Source organism: Sus scrofa, chromosome 10 (genome assembly GCF_000003025.6).
Source record: "Sus scrofa isolate TJ Tabasco breed Duroc chromosome 10, Sscrofa11.1, whole genome shotgun sequence".
Taxonomy (NCBI): Eukaryota; Metazoa; Chordata; class Mammalia; order Artiodactyla; family Suidae; genus Sus; species Sus scrofa.
Window position 1 is genome coordinate 55,207,358 of NC_010452.4, and position 27,638 is coordinate 55,234,995.

General features: G+C 36.0%; 1 protein-coding gene across 1 annotated transcript in view; it reads right to left on the reverse strand.

Moving 5' to 3' along the window:
• Nucleotides 1–27,638, reverse strand: part of MALRD1 (MAM and LDL receptor class A domain containing 1) — a 598,238-nt gene that overhangs the window by 424,552 nt on the left and 146,048 nt on the right. Inside the window, 1 exon segment of the mRNA XM_021064964.1 lies at nt 7,310–7,397. Within this exon segment, the coding sequence (XP_020920623.1) occupies nt 7,310–7,397 (88 nt within the window).

The window sequence follows — 27,638 nt, forward strand, 5'->3', positions numbered from 1 at the left end:
CCTACAGCTATTCCAACACTGGTTATTAAGCAAATAAAACTAACATTTTAACAACCCTAGCCCTTGATAAATTATTGCCATCTTTAGATATATCATAAATGTGTGAATTACGTGACTAATATACATGGTTGCTCTTTATCTAGGGGCAATGGTAGGCAGGTAACGGTGCATATGTTTTTCTTGTGACTTCTGATGTTAACAAATACATTTAATTTGAAAATCTACATGAGGTTTAAACATAGTCTATCTTTAGAAAAATGAAAAATGTGAACTATCTATGGTTCCAAGGGAAAAGCATATGTTTTTCCTATTGACCTTAACACAATAGCATAGAGTTAGACCCACAAACTGAAATGACTATATATAGTGTCTGTATAGGTCTACATTCCAGAGGAGTAGGTTTTACTGAAACACAGCTATTCTTGAGATATGATTTATTAACAACTGTGATACAGCTACTTGTCATATATTCTGCATTGCATTTTTTTTTCCTGTGTCCAGTAGCAAATCAGTTCTTTTTGACATAGTTTTGCTTTAACACATGGATTCAATGAAATTTTCCAGGTTTGCACAAGTTAGTTTCCATCTTTACAGACATTCTTATATCTGCAAGTAACTACAAACAGACTTAAGTCATGGCTGGACAATTTTCAAGTTAAAATTTAAGTAATTTAACAGCCTTCTCCATTTTTGGTATTCAGCATTTCCCTCAATCAAAAGATGACAAAATTTTAAAGTTTTACATTTAAAATAGGTTATGTCAGTTATTTGTTTCATTTTCTAGGAACACGATACAAATACTAAGTCGCACAGACATAGCCTTTTGGTAAAATTTTTCCCTAGGTATATGCTAAATCACTTGATGAAAGATACCAAAGATGCTAAAACCATAATATTTCAGATTACAACCACTGAGTCAGAAATAACATAATTTTTGCCTTGCAGTGTTCTATTACATTGCAAATATGTCCAACATTTCTAAAATCTTCTTCAGAGTCTATATTTCCTTTCAAAAATATGGAAGAAAAGAGAACTTCAAAAAAAGATTTATCATCCTGAGACAAGTATCATGGGCACACCAAATAGCTTAGTACGACAAGGTGAAAAGCTACAGATGATATCTTAGAAATAAACTCAAAAGCACGCACACTTTTTCCTAGTGAAACAAACTCCTCTTTGCAGAAGGAAGGGAGACCATCAAGTACAAATAAAGCTGATGAGATATTCAGGCTAAGGAGGAAGGACGTCAAAAATGCAATCAACTCAGTCGGTTTAGTAGCAGCAGCAACAACAAAAACCATGGTGGGTCGGGGAGCCCATCATAAGAATAATTGTTAAGTATTCTCCAAACAGTCACCATACTTCCTCAATTTTATGGTTATCATCAGTGGCAAGATATGCTACTGACCTAGTAACAAAATTTTCCTGGGGAAAAAAAATAACACACAAATACCTTTGATAGTGATACTCATTCTAATAATTAGTAATTCTAGTAACTAATAAATCTAATACGCAGGCTGAATTCCAAAATTTTAAGTTAGATGAAAAGTGCATAGGTAATTTTTCTTTCAGTTTGCAAACAGTGTGTTGTGATGCCACATAGTCACAGGTTTATTTTTCCAAATAACCCAGCTAACTCACCAATTATCTTGGACACAAGAAAGAAAACTCCTGTTGCATGTGCTCTGCTAAAAGAAACATACTTTGTGCTTTTCTGATGGAAGATGGAAGGAATCATGTGAAACAGATACTTCCTTTGGGATAATATTTTAAAGTCTGAATGTCTGGCAATGATTCTTACTATATAATCACTCCGAAAGTCTAATTCAAGGTGAAGGGAAAGCTATTAACTTTGCCATCATGCTGCATCATTATCTATTCTAAGAATAGACATTACCATATACTGATGCAAAAAATCATAGGATTCTATTACATGGTAAAGATTGTCTGCTTTCCCTAGATACATAATTAATCTTACCTTAAAAGAAGATTCGCTAGTGTCTGTCTGAATTAGATTTAAAATAAAAATCTACATTACCAAAGTTTTGAAACAAAGGAGTACAATCCATAATTGAGAAGGGATTTGAAAATCTTTAGAAATAACTAGAAGTTAAAAAAAATGAGAGGAAATGGACCTGGAAGACCAATTAATGATGATCTGGGACAAAGTGAAAAGAAAACAAGTTTACAGTATAAAAACTATTGGCAAAAATTAATAAAATTTTGCAGGTAAAAAGCCTAACCATTTAACTCAACTCTATTTTGAACCAGGATTGTGGCAGAGGTAATGGAAAAAAATAGAACAGATGTGAGAAATACTTTGGAGTTGGAGTCTGCAGGATACACAAGTGGGCAAAGTTTAAGGGAAAAGCCAAAGACAACTATGATAGTTCAGTCCTGGGTTGCTGGAGGATACCAATGTCATCAAAAGGAACAAGGGAGGCCTGGAGGGAAGAGAGATTGATTTTTGAAGAAATGGGTAAAAATGAAATAATCTCCTTGTTTTTAGCCATCTTTAGTGTAAAAGTTGCAAGTTATAAATCTGCGCTTTGGATATTAGGTCAATATTCTGTGTTTGTAGTTTTTTTTTCAGTTTTGATTTGTTTTATTAATCGAGGAGGAAACATGCTGTAGATAATATTTATATTCAGAGTAAATCAATATCTGTAAGTGAACCTATCTGCACTGATCTCACCTCAGCTACCATGATGCCATTAAAAAAAAAATTGACTGATAATAATCAAGAGCAATATTTTTGAGCCTAATTTTTATTTACATTTTCAACATATGGTAAGATTACATCAGCTTCATGAAACCTATGGCTTCAGCAGGCTTTGTGGCTTCGACCCAAAGATTCTTTTGTTATGAAGCCAACATTAAAACCACACAGTTCAGATGATTTTAAAAATTCCCTATTTTTTTCCCTAAAACCTGAACCAGAAAATCAGGACTAATGGAGTGTAACTGATACTTCACATCTCTGCCCTTGTTTCTGGCAGATTTTTTCTCCACCTTGGAAACATCAGCCACAGAATGCATGGAGCAGGATAACTGGAGCAGCAACAGGAACAGTGGGCACTTGTGTTCCCTTTCTGTGTTCTTTTTTGTTCTCTGCTGTGGCTGGGGTCATGGCGATTCTTCCTAAGCTAAGAGTGGGAGGCTATTTGGACATTGACATCAAACATTCAAGGTGAAAGTCTCATTCCTGACCTCAACTGCAATCCACGCTGGGTCACCTATGCTAAGTTCAGTTTTTCACATCTGTAAAATGGAAATTGCTTTCTCTTTCTTGGGAGTTGAGTGTATTTGATGAGCAATATAATAATGGTGGTAAACATGATGAGCCAAAGAAGCAGACATTGTTCCCTGACACCTTATAGCTTGCTAGCCTTGGGCTGTTATTGCCTTCCAAGTTTGCTCCATAAGAGTAGGATTACAAAGGCGTCCATCCTATCCATTGCTCAAGATCTCTGCACCTGTTATGGACCACGAACTATTAAAACATTACAGAATCATATGAGATGAATCAAAGAGTGACAGATGGTATTAATGGGACCAAATATCTGCTCCCTCTCTTGCAAGGATTTTCTGTATTCTCTACCCTTGCCAAGCACCCTGTCTGTAGTGAATACTTCCCCTTCCCAAGGTTAGGCTTGACCACCTGACTTGCTATGACCAATGGAAGTAAGAAATATGCTTTCATTTTCCAACCCTCTCACTTAAAAAACAATGTGTCGAACAGGGACGTGGTCCACCAGCCTAGGTCCCAGATATATAGGACACATAGAACAGAGATACATAGCTTGGGACTACACAGAATTAGAGCTATAAACAAGAACTGCATATGTTTGCTATTATTGTTCTATGCCAACCCACAACCATAAGAATAAGAAATAAACACTTGAGGCTGTAAACACTGAGATTTGGCTTTCAGCAGAAGCTGGAATATAACATTGTGTCTTATATATAGAAGTGATTCATCTTTTAAGAAGAATAATAAACTAAAATATAGAAATACTTTTAAAGATATAGACACCTCTCCACCTATCCATCCATCTATCCAACAGGTGTTTACTGAATTCTACTATGTGCTGGATACTGTTTAAGCTACTAAAGATACAGCAGTGATAAGACAAAATTCCTGCTGTCATGTAGCTAACATTATTATGGGGAAAAATCAGGTTTGACTATAAGGTGATAGGTGTTGTGGAGAAAGTTCTTTCTCATCTCAGGGGATGAGATAGAAAATGTCAGGTAGGGAGATAAGGAAGATACCGTGTGTGTGTGTGTGTGTTGTGTGTGTTATAGGTTGAAAGAAGGTTTCACTGGAGAAGAATTTTTTTTTTTTTTTGTCTTTTCTAGGGCCGCACTCATGGCATATGGAGGTTCCCAGGCTAGGGGTCTAATCAGAGCTGTAGCCACCGGCCTATGCCACAGCCATAGCAACGCGAGATCCGAGCTGCGTCTGCAACCTACACCACAGCTCACAGCAATGCCGGATCCTTAACCCACTGAGCAAGGCCAGGGATTGAACCCATGACCTCATGGTTCCTAGTCGGATTCGTTAACCACTGCACCACAATGGAACCTAGAGAAGAAATTTTTGAGCAGAGATCAGAAAGACATAAGGGAGGAAGTCAAGGTATAATCCCAGGGGAAGCACATTCCCGGAAGAGGGAAAAGCAGGTATAAAAGCCCTAAGGCATAAGTGGTGGGAGTGCTCAAAGAGCAACCAAGAGGTCTTGTAGTTAAGAGAAGTCAATTGGTAAAAGGTAAAGTCAAAGATGCATGAGAGAGCTGGTCATTTATTCCTTGGAAGTTACTGGAAGAAATTAAGCTTTTGTTCTGAATGAGATGGGATGTCACAGGAAGATTCATGATAGGGTGACATGAGATTATGCACATTTGAAAAGGATCATCCTGGCTGCTGCTGTTTGAAGAAATTATATTTCAAGAGTAGAAGTTTGAGTAGAAGCAGGTAGATCATTTTAAAAACAACCACAATAATCTATGTAGACACAAAGGTGCCCTGGACTAAGGCCAAGAGTATTGAGAGGAATGAGAAGCAGTGGACTCAGGATATACATGAAGTTAGCGGCTGATCAGATTTGTTGATGAAGAACAAGAAACTAGAGGCAAACGATGTAACTGACAAGGGCTTAGTCCCCAAATATATACAAACAACTCATACAATTCAACAATAAAAAACAAACAACCCAATTGAAAAATGGACAGAAGACCTAAACAAACATTTCTCCAAAGAAGACTTGCGGATGGCCAGTAGGCACATGAAAAAGTTCAACATCACTAATTATTAGAGAAATGCAAATTAAAACTACAATGAGGTACCATCTCACACCACCCAGAATGGCCATCATTAGTAGGTCTACAAATAACAAATGCTGGAGTGAGTGTGGTGAAAAGAGAAGCCTCCTACACTGTTAGGATATAAACTCATACAACCACTGTGGAAAACAGTATAGTGGTTCCTCAGAAAACTAAATATATAATTACCATATGATATAGCAATACCACTCCTGAGCATATATCTGGACAAAACTATAATTCAAAAAGATACATGCACCCCAATGTTCATAGCAGCAGTATTCACAACAGTCAGGACATGGAAGCAACCTAAATGTCCATCAATAGATGAATGGATTAAGAAGATGTGGTACATATATACAATGGAATACTACTCAGCCATAACAAATGAAATAATGCCTTTTGCAGCAACATGAATGAACCTAGAGATTATCATACTAAATAAGGTTGGTCAGATGGTGAAAGACAAACATCATATGATATCACTAATATGTGGAATCTTAAAAAAATGATACAAACGAACTTATTTGCAGAACATAAACAGACTCACAGACTTTGAAAACAAATGTATAGTTACCAAAGGGTACAGGTGGTGGGGGAGGGATGGACTAGGGGTTTGGGGATAGTAAATGCAAACTATTACATTTAGAATGGATAAGCAATGAGGCCCTACTGTATAGCACTGGCAGCTATATCCAGTCTCTTGGGATAGACCATAATGGAAAATTATATAAGAAGGGAATGTATGTATTAGACTGGGTAACTTTGCTATAAACAGAAATTGGCACATTGTAAATCAACTATACTTCAATAAAAAATTTTTTTAATTAAAAAAGAATAAGGAACTAGAGATAAACTGTTATTTACTGAGACAGAAAGACATGCATGAATGGTAGGACTCAGGGGGTAATGGACCATCAAGAATTTACTTTGAGATCTTGAGGAATAAGGGTAAACTTGATGAATTCTGACTGCCTTTTTCTCTGGCTTTCAGAGTAGGGGCAGAAGGAGGGTTGGCTTGGCTTGCTGCAGAGTTGCATGGAAACCAATAGACAGAGAATGTAATTAATCCTGCCAGAATGATGAGGTTTACAATCAGAGCTATGTCATGTGGCTACAGCAGAAAGACCTGGAATCCAGCCCTCTGATTATGTTTGGTGAGAGGTTGTTACTCCTCTGACTGATAATGTTACCCAGTGATGGACCAAGGCTGAAGGTTAAGTTTTCAGCAGATGAAAGTGCTCCCTGCAACGATTGCTTTCTAAATCACCCATCCTCGGATGACTCCAGGAAGGAGACTGTGCTTCCCCTTGTCATGCAATTAAGAGTCTACAGCCTCAGTCCCAAGATCACCCTCCAAGAGCTTGGTATTCAGCCCCACAAGTTCACTGTGCACTGCCTAGTTTCCCCTGGGTGTGTTTATTTTAAGTTGTTTTCTCTACTTATCGCTGAGATGCCTATTATATCTAAGTTGGGATGTTGAGTAGGTGGTTAGTAACTAAGTCTGGAGTTCAGGGGAAGGGTTGAGAATGGAGATAAAAACCTGGGAGATTTATAATAGAAAAAAAGTCTATGACATGGAGAGGAAATGGCTGGCAACAGTCCTAAGGAATATTTAAAGTGCCGCCTGAGAGTAAAACATCGCTAAAGATAACCAAGAGGTTATTAAAGTCTCCAAAACAAGGTAATTATAAGGCAACCGGTTCAGTTGTTATAACCTTCCAAATATGATGGAATTGCAGTTTAACCTCAGGCATGATTTCCTAATATCTCCATGTGATCAGGCATACACACAACTGATTCAAAGCTCTACTGTATTTGCAAAGATTTTAGGACTAATTATCAGCGAGATTCAAAACAATCTTTTCCAGGATTAATATATTTATAGAATATATTAGAAGTGAGAATATGCTGGGATTTCCTTGGCAGTTTTTTCAAGTAAACAGATTTGAAAATACTCAAATATAGAAACATTCTTTCTTACCAGGGTAGAGGGTACAGTCCATAAATGACAAATCATCAATTGCAATGTCTCCAGTAAAGCCATCTCCCACTGAAGCCACCACTGAAATCTAAGAAAAATATAAGAAACTTGTTGATATTTTGAAGGAAATTAACTTATGGACTTATAGTTGAAAAGGAACTCAGATTTACCTAAATAAAACCCTCTTCTGAGCCATGAAAAATATAATTTGCACGAGTCTCCATAAGTAGGCCTCGTGCCTCTATCTGAATATTTCCAACAACAGGAAGCACTACACCTTACTGGACCCATTAAACCCATGAAGCCCATTGTTTCTGGTGAGTTTTGGTTTTATGGAATTTCAGTAGATCAGATTGATATCTACTTTCCTGTAATTTTCACCATTAATTCTAGACTTGCCCCACTGTCTTCTGATCCTTTAACTCTCCCCTTTTCCCAGCATTGACCCAGGAGTTCATCATTTTCCAAGGTTAAACTTCTTCATCCTTCAAGAAACTCAATTTGTTGCCAGAGGTACTTGCTAGAATGCACATTCTGAAGAGCTTTAAAATTTTTCTCACATCGACCTTATTCAGTAACACTTTATGAAACTGGCTAATCGTTATTAGATCTCCTTCAGAACCACATTAATCACAGTGAACTCAGATGACACTGGTGCTCTTACAGGAGCTGCAATTCCACAACTCCAGTAAAATACGAAATGCTGACAGACCACTGTAGTATATGGCAGATTGTGATGAGGGCTGAGATTTGCTGTAATAGAATTAATCATGATGAATTATTTTAATACTCATGCAAATATGTTGCACACTTACTAGAAATCCTGTTCTAATTTAATACTGAAGAACATCAAGCAAACTCAAACACATCAACATCCCCTTTTCCACTATTAGAGGAATATAAGTTTCTGTTTCACTTTCTCTCATAAATGCTATATGGATAAGCTGAAATTTTATTTCATTTTGCAAATTCTGTCCTCCATGAAAAGTTGTTGCATACATTATTTGTATCCTAGTTAAATAAGATTATTAAAAGGTCAAAGTACTGGCCTTAAGCATCTTGACATCTTTTCCCAACTTTCTAGTATTTCTTGAGAATTACCAGAATTTTCTCCCTGATTTTTCACTAAGGAAATTAATCAACTTGAAAAAGATTTATGTATTTAACTTATGGGAAACTATAGCCTACCTAATACTGCTTGAGGAAGTCTTCTGCTGCTTTAAAATGAATCAAGGCAAATATAAAATGCACCCTTCTTTTCATCACTCATGATTAAAATAAATTTTATATGCAGAGAAAACAAAAATACAGAAAGAATACTCAGTACAAAATCATAAGTTGTTCTAAAACAAAACAAAATCATAAGTTGTTCTAAAAACAAAAAGTCAACAGTCAGAATTTGGCAAAATATACTGTAATAAAATGTATTTTGTTTCTATAGAAAAAAAGACACTGCAGTCGGGTGAACAATAGGAAAAAGGACTGATGAGTTACTAATAGGCCAATTAATTACTAATACACTCCTTGGATCAATACTTGTCTGTCTCACTTAAAAACAACATAGGACATGACAACAAAAGGCTCAGAAGATGCAAGATAAAGGAGAAAGGAGAATAAATAAAAATAAACACCACTGACTTGGCTGTACTGCTCATGATTATTTTGGTTGATTAATGAGAAGGGATAGAATATTGATAGAACAGAATCTCAGAGTATGTGACAAGCATACCTATCTGAAAGCTAACTTTAGGGATATATACACATACACAGCTCCATTCGAATGTGTGGGTAGGCTCCACTGTTCCAAAACTTTCCTTGTTGTTGTTTTTATGAAGTAGCAAACTAAAGAAAGGACCATTTGTGAAAATTACAAATTTTCTGATGGATGGGCCACACCAGGTAAGCAGCACTTATGAGTGGGTGCAGTATACACAGGGAGTATTTGTGCTGGCATTTACTTCATATTACATGATAAGCATTTTGATATTGCTTCTATTAGCATTGAATGCCAATGGAAAGAAAAATAAATAATCCAAGGCAGAGGACAGCTGGGTCTCACTCTAAGATAATTTAACCATAACTTTTACAAAAATATATTCAACTTCCTAATCTTCTAAATGATAACATTCCTGAGAAAGAGTGCATGACAGTTTCAAGTTGAGATACTAAAAAATGCCACATATATAAATGCAATTTCAGCCTCTTTTGAATATTTAATTAAACCTGCCATTTAAAAAAAAAGCCTACTTGGTAACGAATCACTTCTTGAGAAAAGTTATGAATGTTGAAGCATAATTTTACTTTGGTCCTATATTTAATTTAGCCTTGCAAAAAGCTTTGTAAAACATCCTAAGAATAGTCACAAAAAAGAACTAACCCAAGTGTCTCTATTCTGGAAAATTCACTTTCACTTTTGGTGTTTTTCCCAGAATAAATGGAAGGTTATTAAAACACTAATGTTATTGTATGCAAGGCAATATTGCCATCCTGGACATTAGGGAAGCCAAATTTTACTCCTAAGTTTCATTAGCACCTTACTGAATGACTTAAAGGGCAATTGAAAATTCCAGTTTGGTCTGAATGATCTGCATTATCTGCAGAGGCCAATTCTACTCACATGAGAACTACTACTGGCTTGGAAATTTAATAAAATAATCCAGCTCTTCTAAGTTGCTCTTTTCATTGGGCTGTTGCATGCTCCAGATAAAGATGGAGTGGCCTCGTCAATTACTTTGGAAATTTGAGTTCTAATATAACCAAAGACTCTAATATTAATAAGGCTCTAAAGATTTGTTTGAACAGATTTTTTCCTATATTTAGAAAACTGAATTATTCACCAAAATTTTAAATGATATAGAAACTACTATAATACATATGTAAGATACATTTTAATCATTACTTTTACCAAAATATCTTGAATTTCATTGTGTGTATGTGTGTGTAAATATATATAATTTACTCATGTATATACGGTATACACACACATACACATATAAATAAAATGGGCTTTATTAACTCATAAGAAAGAAAAAATGGAACTGATTCAGTCTGCCACCTACTTTAACTATCCGGTGTTTGGAAAAAAAATACAGAATTCCAGCATAATATATCAACTTTTAATATAATGCATCTTCAGAAAGACTTGAAAGAAAGGAATTCTTGTTTAAAATTTATAAAAAGTATGTTTCCTATGTGGAGCAACCTGAACTCCAGTGCATTTGTGATGGGAATCCAAAATGGTGCAGCCACTTTGGAAAACAGTTTGGTAGTTTCCTATAAAATTAAATATACACTTCCATACGATGTGGTAATCCCACACATGGGCATCTATGCAAGAGAAATGAAGACATGCCTAAACAAAATCCCATTCACAAAGTTTATAGAATCTTATTTACGATCTCTCAAAGTTAAAAAAGCCATCCAAATATCCCTCAATTAGGAAATTAAAGAGCAACTCGTGGTAAATCTATACAATGCAAAACAACTCAGCAATAAAAAGGACAAATTTAATGTTGTATGTGACAACGTCTGTGACTATCAAAAGTATTATGCAAAGTAAAAGAAGCCATACTCAAAAGGAGACACAATTTGTCACTCAATTTATACATTATAGAAAAGGCAGAACTACAGGGAAAGAAATCAGATTCGTGTTGCCAGGGGTCAGGGGCAGCAAGGGAGATTGATGACATAGAAGATTTGGGAATCTGGTGGGGTGATGGTGATATTTTTATCACACTTATGGCTGTGGTTACATGAGTATACAAATTTGTTGAAATTCATAGAGCTGGTGACTTAAACAGGATGAATTTTCCTTACATAAATTGTATTCCAATAAACAAAAGGAGTTCCATTGTGGTGCAACAGGTTAAGGAACCAGCATTGTCACTGCAGAGGCTTGGGTCGCTGCTGTGGCACAGGTTCAATCCCTGACCTGGAGAACTTCCACATGCTGAAGGTACAGCCAAAAAATAAAATAAAAAATAAAATCAAGTAAATAAAAAACATTTTATTCTGCATTTTTTGCCACAAATCAATATCTTGACTAATTGCTTTTACTGTTTTCTAATTGATAATAAAATGCACATCATTTCACAATTAGCATATAGTAATTACAACTACCTCAATGTATTTTTCACTTCAGAATGAAAAAACTTCTCTTGCTCTCCACTAATAATCTTTTGGATAACAAATATTTATCTTTTTCCTTATACTTATTGGTATCTACTTATTTTCATTTAGTTTTCCCATAATTTAAAATGCAGAAACAAAGAAAATGAAAGACATTATAAAAACTCTTTAATCCTATTTTTACAAGTGACTAAAAGATGTACTCAAAATTCTATAAACACATTCATATAACCATCCAAATTTTATCACATGACCTACAATTTTAGGGGCTTCTAGAAAGTACTCTTAGAATCTCAAATTTTCTGGGCTAATACTTAAGAAAATATTTGCTGGCTTTGACATAAAAATATTTTTCATTTTTTTAAATCATCACTGGAGTTTTTTATAAAGCCTGAAACCTATCTCTATAAAAATAAAACTCAGACTTTTGTCTGAAAATTTTATGTTTCTAACTTTCTGGCCATTTTAACAGCTAAAAAAATGCAGAATGATTAGAGTTTTTCAATAATTATATCACACTATGAAAAACACATTAAAAAACATGAGCTATAAAGGCTATAACTAAACTGTGTATACACTGAGCACAGAAATGAATAACAAAAATAAAAATGTGGTAGCAGTAGAGGCAAAATAAAATGCTGGGACAGATAAGTAGGGCAAGTACTATAAATGGGTTACTTAAAAGACAAAGTCTGATGCCTATCCACCTGATCTGAGTTCCTATTTTGTGAAAGAAAATCATGGCAAAAATTTTTGCTCTTTTGGCATTATACTGTATTTCTTCTTTTTTTAATATGTAAGCATTATTTTTTCTTTATTTTAGGGCTGTACCTGCAGCATATAAACTTTCCAGGCTAGGGGTCTAATCAGAGCTGCAGCTGCAGGCCTACACCACAGCCACAGCAACAATGGACATAAGCTGCATCTGTGACCTACACTGCAGTTTGCGGCAATACCAGATCCTTAATTCACTGAGTGAGGCCAGGGATCAAACCCGCATCCTCATGGATATGATGTCAGGTTACTAATCCACTGGGCCACAGAGGTAACTCTGCATTTTTTTTTATTAAAGTATGATTATAATTTATAAAGTATAACATACAATAAGTATATAAGTTACAGGTGTACAATATAGTGGTTCACCATTTTTAAAGGTTATACTATGTTTATAGTTACATACATATAGTTTTATATATTATGAAATATTGGCTACATTCCTCATGTTATACAACACTCATTGTAGCTTATTTTATACTTAATATTTAATACCTATTAGCCCCTATCCCCTCCCTTGCCACCCCCCTTCCCTCGCCCCGCTAGTAACCACTAATTTGTTCTCTATATCTGTGAGCCTGCTTACTTGTTATATTCTCTAGTTTGCCGTATTTTTTAATTCCACATATAAGTGGTATCATATAGTATCTGTCCTTCTCTGATTTAGTTCATTTAGTGTAATACCCTCTAAGTCCATCCATTTTGCAAATGGCAAAATTTCGTTCTGTTTTATGGTTGAGTAGAATTCCATTATACAGATATACCACATCTTCTTTATCCACTCATCTGTTGATGGACACTTAGGTGGCTTCCATATCTTGGCAATTGTAAATAATACTACTACGAATATTGTATGCTTTTGAATAGTCTACAATAATCAAAACCATACGATACTGGCACAAAAATATATACATAGCTCCATAGATGAGAACAGGGAGCCCAGGAATAAACCCACTCACTTACAGCCAATCAATCTATGACAGAGAAGGCAAGAATTTACAATGGATAAAAGATTATGGTGCTGGGAAAACTGGACAGTTATATGCAAAAGAATGAAATTAGAACATTCTCTAATATCATATACCAAAAAAAAACTGAAAATGGATTAAAGACCTAAATCTAACACCAGAAACCATAAAACCCTAGAGAAAACATAGCAGAACGATTTTGACAAAAATAATAGCAATATTTTTTTGGAACGGTCTCCTAAAACAAAGAAAATAAAAGCAAAAATAAACAAACAGGACCTAAGTAACTTAAAAGCTTTTTCCCCGTAAAGAAAACCATCCACAAAATGAAAAGACAACCTACCAAACGGGAGAAGATATTTGCAAATGCTACACATATACAACACATATAAACTGCCTATAACAACATTTAAAAAACTGCAAACAACTAGATTAAAAATAGGCAGAAGAACCGAATAGACACTTTTCCAAAGAGGAAACGTAGATGGCCAACAGGCACCTGAAAAGATGCTCAACGTCACTAATTATCAGGGAAATACAAATCTAAACCACAAAAAGTTATCACTTCACACCCATCAGAATGGCTTTCATCAAAAAGAACACAAATAACAAATGTTGAAAATGTGGAGAGAAGGGACTCCTCGCACACTGTTGGGAATGTAAATTGGTGCAAGCACTGTGGAAAATAGTATGGAAGTTTCTCAAAAAACTAAAAACCATGGGACCCAGCAATTCTACTCCTAGGTATATACCCCTGCCCCTGCCGCCAAAAAAAATGCTGTGTTTCTTCTTAACCAGTAGCTGACTCTACAATTCATGGACTGCTAAGAATTTCTCATTCTTCAATGAGTGCCTACTTTGGCATTGTGCTAAGTGCTTCCTTGGTTACCAAGATGGAAAACGTCTCTATTCTGAAGTTTCTCACCGATTACGACAGAAGAGACTAAATGATGACAAGCCAGCTCTTACGAATTTAGTTACCCCAACAGTGCTTTAAAGCAGAACAGGTTTGCTAAATATTTTTGAAATAGGGTTATCTCACTGCCCTGTAGTTGCTGCAGTCAACATTATTCCCTATTAAACACCTAACTCTAAGGCTGAGTGTCAGTTGCCATTAATGAATTCACACTTGATCTACTTGTTTTAATTCACATCCCTTGCCTGGTTCCCACGGCTAAATGGGTTTGCAGTCCCTCCTGCATGCTAGTTAGGTCAGAGACCATGAAGGATCTGAGACCTGACCATACTCACAAGCTAACAAGTTAGCTTGGCACCTTTCATATGCATTTACCGACAGAAGACACAAGTCCTTAATTTAGAGATAGCAAAAAGCATCAACCAGAGAAATATCTTCCACTGGTTCCCCAGTTATCAGAGGGCAAAATGAGGGTCAGATGTTTTCCTGAAGGAGTAGTGGGCTGCACCATAGAAGAGGAACCCCAACATTAGGAGACCCTAGTTGTTGTGGGCTGCTGGCACCCCTAAGGGGAAGAGGAGGTAAAGCAGAAGGGGGAGGAGAGGAGGGCAGTAGGTAAGTTATTCTGGAATGTAAGCAAATGTCTCAGGGGAAAGTCTAAGCAACACATCCTTTGCTCAGAAGCTGAACAATGCAGAACACAAGAAATGCATGGGAGACCGTCTCTTGATAGTGAAGTTGGCCAGTGCTACACTGCTGATACATTTAATTTGTGGAAGCATGATGACCCCTTCATGTAAGTGTAAAGTGAAATGTTTACATAAATTCAGCCTCCTTTACAACAGCTCACTTCACACTACTCTGACCTGAATGAGTGCAATTAGTTCTGAGGGATGGCTACCCATCTCCTGTTAGCCCAGCTCCTTTTCCACCCACAAAGTCTTTCCAATTAGAACTTCTGCTGTATTGAGAACAGAGATTTAAAAAAATAAAATCAAGGCAAGAAGGATGTGGTTGAAGAAATGAGGTCATTCAAAATTTCATTCATGTTTCTGAATTTAGATAGAATTTTTCCTGCTCTTCTTCTTGAATGAAAGAGACAGAAACCTTAAAAAAAAAAATCATCAGCTCTGAGTATTCAGGTCATATTAGATTTGCTTTCCACAGTTTTTGAAGGGCTGGCAAACCACAAGGTTACTTCTGCTACTTTTCTCTCTACATCATTTTAGACGAGCAGGAAGAGGCCAAAATTTGAGCAAGTTTCACCCCCCACTTTCCAATACTTAAAAGTGCTTTTCTGGAACTTGTCATCTGGATTTTAGAAGAGATAAATGTTGCTCAATTTGAAATTAATTTGCTACTTGAAACTCTACAAACTCACATGTGATTTTGAAGCTTCCTTCAGAGACTCATATACCACATAAACCATCTCACATCTCATCTATTATGTGAATGAGGACAAATAATTCTCAGTTCCTCTAGTCCAAGGAATTTATATAGAACCTATTTGGTTGGAGGTTACAAAGAAGCATTTAATTGAAAAAAGCCTGGTCGATACTAGAGAGAGAGAAGTGAAGCAGCTTTAGAATTGATTTAAAACTTTGGAAAACTGTGTTGTTATTATTTTTAAGTGATGCAATAAAAGTGTAATATGATTTTAATAGAATACAGGGAAATATGATCCAAGTGATTGGCTCACATGTGCCAAAATTAAATTCTCATTTAAGAAGCCTAGTTCCAAAATTCTTAAATGTTTTCTTTTAATTAATAGTCATGTTTTTATCCTCCACATCATTAAAAATAGTATTTAAAAGAAATATTTATTATTTTAATGGACAACGAATCTTTTGTAAAATTAATCACATGCCCCTCATTCTCCTTGTAAAGGAAGCTCCAAATCTAACCCACACCTCTATGTGGGCACCTCGTAAAACTGATCTGGACCGAAAAACCAGGTCACATGTATAAAACCGAAGGATAAGAGACATTTGTCCTTTATTCTAGTTCTGTATCTCATAATATCCACTCACTGATTGCCCCGAATTCAAAATCCCATTTCGGTTTAGATATCAATTCCTCAGAGAAGCCTTCCTTGATCACTCAAGCTACAGTTGTTTTCCTACGCAAATTTCTCCCAATTTTTAATTATATTGGCCTGTGTATATTTCAATGTTTGTCTCTTCTAGGAGACCTTAAGGAATCAAGGGGCAGGAGGTTCTCTGAGGAACAAGCACTGGACACACAGCACCTGGCCCAGTGATGAGCACAGAGTCAGCAGTTGACTCTTTTATGGGAAAATGATGCTTCTAATGTCAACTAAAACTGTAGATGTTCCGCTTGAAGTCAAACCTCGCTGTTCATGTCTCACACAGCAAATGAGCACCAAACAGACAAAAGGGGCAAAATACTGATTTGTCCCAGTATTTCATATGACATATTGAAACTGACATATTGAAACCGTTGCTGCTTTTTCCTCCTACAACCCCCTGTATCTTCTTTCTCTTCTTTACACAGCTTTTTCCTGGATTCCACTTAACGTCTGCTTGTAGGTATATGCTTTTGCTCTCTTCTTTCCCCTTTCCATACTAAACTGACCTACTTCTGCATTTCCAGAGCCTTCTTCCCTTCAATCTTCCAAAATTCTTCAAGCATCACTTTCTAGCTGGAATAATACAAAGTTCATTTATTGGAGGCATTGCTTTTAAGTTGTCTGCATGTATTTGATAACTGTATCAGTTGCAAGCAGTTAAGCAACAATTAAAAATATATATATTTTAGGAGTTCCCCTTTTGGCTCGGTGGGTTAAGAACCGGGTATTTTCTCTGTGAGGATGTGGGTTAAGGATCTGGTGTTGCCGCAAGCTGTGGCATAGGTCACAATATGAGGCTCAGATCCTGCATTACTGTGGCTATGGTGTAGGCCGGCAGCTGTAGCTCCGCTTGGACCCCTAGGCTGGCAACTTCCATGTGCCTCATGTGTGGCCTTAAAAAGAAAAAAAAAAAAAAAAAAGAGCTGTTAAGGTAATTCAGTTTAAGTACAGAATGAGGCCTTAGAGAGTATTTAGAGCTCCAAATCTTCGCTGTTTGAATAAATGAGACCTGGAAAGTTTAAGTACCCCACCCAGGTGTCTACAGATAGACTTTATTGGCTAAATAAATAACGTTCAAAACATTTTTTAAAATTCTCACTCCTGCATGATTTAAAAATTCTAAATGCATTAATAAAATATTTACTTTTCATTTTTCTTTTTCTAGGCTTCCAGACTTTCTTTCTTTTTTTTTTTTTTTTTTTGCCTTTTCTAGGGCCGCACCCGTGGCACATGGAGGTTCCCAGGCTAGGGGTCTAATTGGAGCTGCAGCCGCCGACCTGCACCAGAGCCACAGCAACACAGGATCCGAGCAGCATCTGTGACCTACACCACATCTCACGGCAATGCCGGATCCTTAACCCACTGAGCAAGGGCAGGGATCAAACCCACAACCTCATGGTTCCTAGTCAGATTCGTTAACCACTGCGCCACGACGGGAACTCCCCAAACTTTCTTAGAAATCAGTGACTGACAGGAGGTAAAGACCAGGGGAAACTATGCAAATCACACAAGACCAATTCAGATAGTTCTTTGTATTTAGATAATCATAAACCCTGATTCCAAAATGTAATATCTACTAAGTGTTTAGCATTATAATATTATTAATCATATAATAATTCTACATATGTTATGCTTTAATTTTGTGGCATATTAATACTTATTATATAATTGTACTTCAAAGTCTGAACATACCTAAGCATGTCCTATATACTAAATGTTCTTCCAAAGTAAACACTTTTTTCAATTTAGATTTTAAAATATCAGTTTAGTTAAAATAATGGCTTTTAAAGCCACTGCTCTTAATAACATTTTGTTCTTTAAAATGTTCGAGTACACCATTTGAAATTTATCTTTTAAGTATTTGTCATTGTCAGGTACCTATGCATTTTGTAACTGTTCTTCAATTTTGACTTCTTGAAATGAAAATCTAAATTTTTTTGGCTACACCTGTGGCATGCAGAAGTTCCCAAGCCAGGCCTCGCACCACAGTAGCAACCTAAGCCACAGCAGTGACAGTGCTGGATCCCTAACCTGATGCACCACAAGAGAACTCCTGAAAATCTAATTTTATAGTCATCTGTCTTACTATTTACATGGGAAAATGTAAGTAATCATCAAAAACCATGTATCGTCAAAATGCTATTTGATTGTTAATTTTAATGAGCATTCTAATGTCGCTTAGGAGGAAGGTATCTAGCTCATCCACACCCATGATTTTACAGATATTTGTGCTTTAGGATAAGGCTAAAGTATGTAACAGACCTTCACTGAACTGCAGAATACCAAAAAGCATACAGGGGTATCCATAAATGTTTCAAACTCTCTACATAGTGATTAAAAATCCCTCCCTATTCCTTGGAAAAGTGGATAAATTATAAAGATCTAGAACAAAATTTACACCATATTTCATATTCTGCAAAGTCTTTGCAACCCAAGTTATGCTTGAACGTTTAAGAAATATGTTTAAGTTATATTATTTCTTACTATAAAATGTTAAGGGAATATTTTAATGTAGCTATTAAATTTTCTAGCATGCTAAGGGTCATTAAATTCTTAAGTTTTTTGTTTATTTTTTTCTGTTTGTGAAGATGTGGAGGCTAGCAAAATGAAGTACTCTTTCAAGATGAAACCTCTCCAGCTTTTCAATGTAGGAAAAACTTTTTAAAATTTATTTTTATGGAAGTATAGTTGGCCTACAATGTTGTGTTAATTTCTGCTGTACAGAAAAGTGATTCAGTTATGCATATACAGATATACACATATACTCTTTTTTATTTCCCATTATGTTTTGTTTTTGTTTCTGTCTTTTTAAAGCCGTGCCTGCAGCATATGGAAATTCCCAGACTAGGGGTTGAATCAGAGCTGTAGCTGCCGGCCTATATACACCACAGCAACACAGGATCCGAGCTGCTTCTACAACCTATCATACAACTGCAGCAGCAATGGATCTGTAACCCACTGATCAAGGCCAGGGATTGATCCCACATCTTCATGAATACTAGTCAGGTTCTTAACACACTGAGCCACAGCAGAAACTCCTCCACTATGGTTTATTACAGGATATTGAATACAGTTCCCTGTGCTATAGAGTAGGACCTTATTGTTGAGTTTATCCATTCTCTATGTAAAAAATTTTCATTCATTAATTTGTAGCAAGAACTTTCTGGATCTTGAATCTGTGAGACTGAGTGCATCATCTAGGCTGGCTGGACAAATTCAATTTTCTCGCCTGTGTAATTTTGAGATATATACACATAGCTCAAATTCTGCCAGAAATTGCTCATAAAAACTTTCACCAAACCAGATGGCAGCCCTTCTCACTATACGCATTTGAACAAGAAGATTCCCAATGTTGGTCAAAAGCAAAACAAAACAACAATAACGATGACAAAAAAAGAAGAAACACATCACTGACACAGAAATACATCTTCATATTAAACTAAGTGATAGAGAATATCCCTCACTTCTGATGATTTTGCTCACTTTTTCCCCAAACTCATCAAACATTGCATTTTTTGTACAAACAAAAAAGTCAAGTATCAATTTCTTACAAATTAGGAGATCATTTCCCCTTGGAAACAGAACTACTTCCCAAATCTCTCTCATCCTACTCTCTGATGGACAGATTTCAACCCAGTTCCGTCTGAAGAAAATATCCACGTTCAGTCACCTCCCCTACACTTCACACGAGACAAGCCCGAGTTCTTGTTCGCATTTTTGCCTCTGGTGTCCAGCCTCTGCCCCCATGTTTCTTTTTAAGAGGATGAGTTCATTTCCAGCAGTGCTTCAAAGCAGAACTCTCTCTAGAGCACTGGGTAGGAAATCCAGATCAATTTGCATCTGGGGTTTTCTCCTCCAGACCCAGCCACTCCACAGCAAAGAAAATAAGCAGCAGGGGTTCACTGCCATCCTTCTCCCAAGGTCGGCTTCTTGGTACAGTCAGCTTGGGGCTGGTCTTCAGTGACCCAGGCAATTTCCCCAGAAACTGAATATAAACAAAAATGCCAGTTTGTTAATATTAAAAAAAAAACCTAGAATATGTCTGAATAGTTATGCCAGCTGGTCATCAAATTAGTTAAGGTCATCAGAAAAGGAAATCTTGAACAAAATCAAGATCAGAATGTTTGTTGGATTGACCGAGTAGAGGGCAGACAGTGTGGAATATTCTGAAGAGACTGTATCAGCAAGTTAATACAGTCAGCTGTCTGTCCCAATGGGGCAGGGTCGTTTTGCAGAACTAAAACAGATAAAATCTTCACCAATAAAATAACTACAGCTGGTACTAAAAGTGGAAAACCTCATAATTTATTACAATCCAGCCATCTTCCATTAACTCCACTTAGGCTGGTATATTTAAGGCAATTTAATAGAGAAAATAGGTCCCTTGATGCCATCTAAGAGATAAGCTTGAATGAATAGTCATACTTACAGTGCACCTCCAGGTATTTTAAAAATAAATCCAGACATTAAATAATGGTGACATCTAATTTAGACATCATTTAATCTATTATTTCCTAAACTTGTCTTACCATCAGACTCATAAAGGGTTTTTATTAAAAATGCAGATTCTTAAGATTGTCCTCTGAAGCTTCTGATACAGTACATGCAAAGATTGAGAATCTTTTTTTTAAAAAACTGTCCCAGCTGGTTCTGATGATTAAGAAAAATTGAGAACTACTAATTTAATCCTAATTCTGTGGATAAGGTGGATTCCTAGAGAAATAAAATCCTTGGCTTGATACACACACACACACACACACACACACACACAGATAGACGTCTTAGAGATGAAAAGTATTCTGCCTGATAACAGGGTATGAAAGCCTCTTAAACCAGATTCTATCTACTCAGTGCTACCAGGAAAATGGACATTATGCACATATTTTGCTGCTCAAAAGGAATTTTTTTCTTTTTTCTAAATTCTGGAGGATCTTTATTTGTATGTTGTAGCTTCCTGTTTATCGACTAAAGCCTTGAGAGAAAATTATTTCCGATTTTGATAACTCCCCTGTTTCTACTTCTTAAGAACCGACTCTGTTTTCTCTAGTTCTCCAACGTCACCTATTCCTAAAAAAAATACCGCCTCTCACAGTGAGTGCTTAGTACTTCAGCTTATGTGAATATGAGCCTCCTTTAAAGGCATATTTCTATGTTGAAAAAAAATTAAAACTACCACAATGTGGAAGCCACTTAGTAGACTTTATTTAAATCTGCTTCTCATCTCCAGGATTTTAAAAGGTACATTGTGCAGGCTTCAAGCTCACCGACAGAAATCAAGAGCTATCGAAATCCTATTATCAGTGAACACGTGACTATATAGATAGACACGAACTAGCCCTTAAAAAAGTTCCCTTTAAACTAAGTTAAAATTTACACAGATTATACGCAAAAGTTAATTTTGCTATTTACGCCCCATTTCCTTGGGGCAATTAATTCATTATTCGCTTTCAGTATAACACTAACACTCTTGGCTGATACTAAAAAAAAAAAGGAAATAATGGCCATTTCTGAAATATACAATGGGAAGTTCCCCGTCGTGGCTCAGTGGTCAACGAAACTGACTAGGGACCATGAAGTTGAGGGTTCGATTCTTGGCCTCACTCAGTGGGTTAAGGATCCGGTGTTGCTGTGAGCTGTGGTGTAGGCTGTAGAAGCGGCTCAGATCCTGGGTTGCTGTGGCTGTGGTGCAGGCTGGCAGCTACAGCTCCGATTCGACCCCTAGCCTGGGAACCTCCATATGCTACGAGTGCAGCCTTAAAAAGACAAAAAAATAAAATAAAATATACAATGGTAGAGATGATGCTATCAGTAAAATTTGAATTATCTGAAGGAAATTAAAAACAAACTATGATCTTAAATGTGCTTTAGGGTCTCAAAAATAATTGAAATTCATGGTAGTAGCTTATAAAAAAGTTAAGGAAAGCTTTAAGATATGCTAAACTAAATTTTAGTTTCTTAATAAGAAGGATTTTTGTGACTTACAGCATGCAAGAAGAATTATACAGTATAGTCATTCGTGAATCGAAAAATGGAATTTAGATAATTTTACAATTAGAAACATCTTATAGATCATTTCATTATTCTGATGAGAAGTTAGGTAATTAGAAGATTAAGTAACATCTATAAAGTCACTAGGTCCCTTAAAGGAAATATGATCTTTAGAATCCAGTTATTCTAACTCCTGGTTTCATGTTATTTCCATTTTATCACTGTTTTAAAAGTTGGGAAATTACATTTGCTTTATACGTAGAGTGAAAAATGTCAAACTCAGCATAACAGCATAACACAACATATGTATCTATTAAAAACAAAACAAGAAAATTCCACATAAAAAGCATCTCAAAATAATTGAATATAACTAATCAGGTAATTTAATGGAAAACCTCTTATGAAGGTATTTTACCACTGAAAAGGGAACAAATTGAAAAAATAAGATAAATTCTTTGTAAACATGATGGACTATAAGCTAATTCATTTTAATCCAATGCTTCAATTTGAAGCAAATTGACTTTAGAGTTATTCTCATTTTTCATTACAATCTTGTTTTTCATTACATTTCACTGTGCTTCATATTAACTATAATCAATTTTTCATTTTAACACATGCTGAAAATACAAAAGGGTCACCATGTTGGAAATAAGTAGGAAGAATATTTGTTTCCAATTAATTTTTTTTTTTAGTTTTCTTGGAAAGCTTTTGTAATAGGACACTCTTATTTGAACACAATGATTCTTCTTCATTCCAAAGACGAGAGGGAAGAGAGGGTGAGAATCACATATTCATTTATCTGGGTATTGACACAACTGTATGCACTGAAATTCATCTTCATATTTGCATTATGTGCTTTTGATTGTGGCTGATCTGGTAGAAGTTATAAGAAGTCTGTCTCTATTTTTCAGGTAATTAAAATCTAAGTGATATATTAGGCTGATAATTTACATGAACTTTATATCCACAACAAAATATTTTAGCTGTCTAGATAAACACCTCATTCTACTTCATGCAAAAAGGCACACATCATGTAACTTTTCTCTGGTTTGAGTCCAAGACGACTTTTGCTTTAAAGGCAATTTCGATTAATATTTAGGAACTTGAATTCTGGAGCCACTCTGTAAAGTTAAAAAATTCTGGGTCTATTGCTCAATGTTTCCAAGTTCCTTTATGTCGACCTCATTTTGGACATACAGAAAAGATGCAGAAATAACACAGAGTCCCTTTATATCCTTTGCCCTACTTCTCCTAAAGGTAACATTTTATCAACCTATCTCCATTTCCTCCATGAAAGAGTAGAACCCTCCTTTTAGTGTTTTGGGGAGATTATAAAAAGATAACATATAAAACACAGCACCTGGCACACAGTGAGTGTTAGGTTAATATGAGCCATTGTTAATTATTTTGTTTTATTCTATTTATATGGGTAAAGCTTTGATAGAAATGGAGCCTAGAAGGAAAAACAGAAGGGGAAGCTCCATGATCTGGTTTTAGGTTTCTGTGATTATTTAGGGTTTCAGCCAGAACTCATGGAAACAGTTCTCAGGCCAGATTCCCTGTAAAACAGATTAGAGACTGAGATTTGGGTACAAAATTTTTTGGGGGGAACTTCCTTGGAACCGACAACTGGAAGGGAGTGAAAGAAGCAGGACTGAGTGGAAGGAGCAATTGAGCTGTGATGCCATCACAGCAGAGACTCAGTCAATCACAGAGAGAGCCCAGAAACTGGGGTAGCCCTTCAGAGCTGTCCTATGCTGAGACAGAAGTGCTGAGCTTTCAGACCCTGCATTGCCCATACTGCAGAAATAGGCTGACTCTAGGGTTAATGAACCTGACTAGTAACCATGAGGACGGGGTTCGATCCTTGGCCCCACTCAGTGGGTTAAGGATCCAGCATTGCCATGAGCTGTGGGGTAGATCACAGATTCTGCTCAGATCTGGTATTGCTGTGACTGTGGTGTAGGTGGTCAGCTATAGCTCCAATTTGACCCCTAGCCTGGGAACTTCCACGTGCCATGGGTGCAGCCCTAAAAAAAAAAAAAAAAAAAAAGAAAGAAAGAAAGAAAGTGGGGAGAATATTCTTGTAGTCTTCCCAAACATGGGTAGAAAGCATTAATTCTTTCACCACTAAGTAAAGTGTTAGCAGGAGATTTTGTTACAAACACATGCAATCAGTTTGCAAGTGACAACCTCTAGTCTTAGCTTATTGAGTTTTTACTAGAAAAGCGTTGCAATTGTAAATTCTTTTATGCATCTATTGAGATGATCACCCAACTCCTCCCCCCCTTTTTCTATTAACAGGGCAGCTTTTCAGATGTTAGTCCAACCTTGCATTAGTGATATAAACCCCATTTGGTCATGATATATTACCATTTTTTTAATACTGCTGAGCATAATTTGCTAAAATTGTGTTAAGAATGTCAAATCTAAATTGATGATAGATATCAGCCTGTAATTTTTTTTCTCTTGTAACATTTCTAGTTATGGTATGAGGATACTGGCCTCAGTTGAGATAATGTTTCCTCCTTTTTTTTTTTTTTATTTTTTTTATTTAAGACTGATATATGCAACCAGGGACTATATCCGGGCCTGAGTTTTCTTTGTCTATAAGCTTTAAATGTGAATTAAATTTCTTGACCTGAGACAGGGATCATTGAGTATCCTCTCTCTGCTTGAGTCCACTTTGGTAATTTGTGTTCCTTTCATCCAGGTGGTCCCATTTACTGGCATAAAGTTCTTCATAATACTCCTTCATTATCCCTTAAATTTCTGCAGACTCTGTCGGTATGATCTCCATAACTGTTGCTCAGTACTATTTTTACATTGACCTTTTATCATTACACTTCAGATAAGAGAAAGAACATGCAGTTTGCACTAGCTACCATGAGGGAAGAAATAGCTTTATTTCTCTATTCAGAATAATTAGGCATGAACATAGAGGAAAAGGTTTTTATCTCCTCAACCACTTAGAAAGGAGACAGAGATAATGTTTATTCTAGTTTAGTGACAACCTTCAATTTTTATTTTTAAATTCAATAAAAACTCCTATTATGTTTTTACTATTACATATTTATAACTATTGTTATTATTAGCATTTGAGTAGGCCTGGCTATTTTCTAAGTGTCTTACAGGTAACTATTAAGATGAAATCTTAAAAAAAAAAAAACTACACAAAACAGGTATATCATTATATGCAATTACAGGTGAAGAAACCACGGCAAGAGAGGTTATGTAATTTTCCTAAGGCTACCCAGCTAGTAAATGCAGAGCCAGGATTTGAACTTAAGCAATTTTACTCTAACAGCCATACAGCATCTTCTTCAATAGCTTGAATTCACTCTATAATATAGTAAAAGTTAAATTCACTGCACCAGAAACATCACTGAGCCACTTAAAATGTGAACTAAAATAAACTCATCTTGTACACCAAATAGTAGTTCCAAGTCCATGTAAACTTCTGTAACATTGCATACACTGTAGCAGGAATATAGCTCTATAATTTGTAGCAGAAGAATAACACTACAATTGTAGTTCCAAGATGCATAAAGTTTACTGAGATAGAATGACACTCAGGTAGAACACCCACCTCATCATTAGCAGCTCTCCAAGCAAAGATAACGGCAAGAGTTACAGAGGAAATTGTCATTACCTATGAGAGCAGAGATGCCAAGAAAGTGGCAAGAATAAATCCTAAATTGTAATCAAATCAAAGATCCAAAAGCCAGGGACAATATAGGAGGAGCAATCGAGTGTTGGAGGTCAAAACAACTAGTTACACATTGTATTTGATAAAGAAGAAATAAAGACTTATCCTAAGATAGAGCCTGGGAGCTCCCAAGCTTTGACACTTCCTAGTGGATTTTAATTGCTTTTGACTGTGTTATAATTGAGATGAAGTTATAGCCAGAGACACCATGGGCAAAGGTCTGCTCTTGTCTGATTGAAGCAATAATCGGAACCCTGCAGTTAAAGGATAATCATACTTATGATCCAACAAACAAAAATCATAGCAATCCTGCTAAGCAACAGAATTCCATCTATATGTATTTCCACATTACATATGTGCACAGAACAGCGAATTTGAGACACAGCAGTTATACTATACTGATAAGGATGTGTTTATAAACAAGAACATATATTTCAGGTTTTCCATAACAGACCTCATTTCAAATATCATAAATAGTTGCTGCAAACCTCGCAAATGTCCTGAAGACTTCGAAGGTTCCAAATGCAAATAAAATTTCCATAGACAGGGACTCGCAGAGAAATTTGGAAGAAAAAAGTCCTTTGTCAAATGTTCAGCATAAATGAAGACTTTAGTTAGGTCACAGAATTCCCCACTAGGTTATAAATTTGGGATTATGGGGACTGACTTCCAGTTCTATCATTTTTTAAAACTTCTCTCCATCTTAATCCTCTACACTTAATCCTCCTGGGGACTGATTCAGGGATCAACAAACATGTTTAACCTTAAACTTTTTAAAGAATTGCATTCATTCATGCCTTTATTTTTTCTTCCCTTGGCAGAAAGGTTTATATCATAAAATGTAAAGAACATCTTCTATACAAGCACAAAACAGGCCTAATCATTTTTAAATTCAGTAAAAAAATCTAGTGGCGACAATGAAATACTGTGTTTCCAACACAAGTAAAGACATAACAAAGCAAACTAGGATGTGCGTTTGGGTCTTAAAAAAAAAAAAAAAAAAAAAAAGCTGGAAGATGATTTCCTGAATTCTATTTCAAAAAATCAGCGCTCAAAATTTTATCATCAGATTTCAGTTTGGCCATAGTTGATGATAATGTTTTGAAAATAATTTCAAAACTGTCCTAGAGCAGTTACAAAGGCAGTCCTGATATAAGAGGTCCATTTTGTTTTGTTTTTGTTTTTTAGGGCTACACTTTATGGAAGTTCCCAGGCTAGGGGTCTAATCAGAGCTGCAGCTGCCGGCCTACACCACAGCCACAGCAACGCGGGATCTGAGCCATGTCTGCAACATCTCAGGCCAACGCGGGATCCCCCATCCACTGAGCAAGGCCAGGGATGTACCCACATCCTCACGGAGCCTAGTCAGGTTCTTTACCAAGGAGCCACTACGGAAACTCCATAGAGGGCAAGTTTGTTAAGCCAAAATCACTGAGTTTCTTTTCAGACTCATATTATGGGATGCCCTAAAAATAATCATCACATGTAATCTCCTTTTATAAAGGAAAATTTTAATATAAAAATTTTAATATAAAAATTTGGATAAAATGGAAAAGAATATAAAAATAATGTGTGTTATATATATATATTTATAACTGAGTCACTCTGCTGTCCACCAGAAATTGGCACAGCATTGTAAATCAACCAAACTTTAATTAAAAAAAATTTGGATGTGAACCAAAATCATCGATCTGACATGTTTAGGAAAGAAGAAGGCACTGTGTTCCTAATCTACTGTGAGTTGATACGTTCCATAA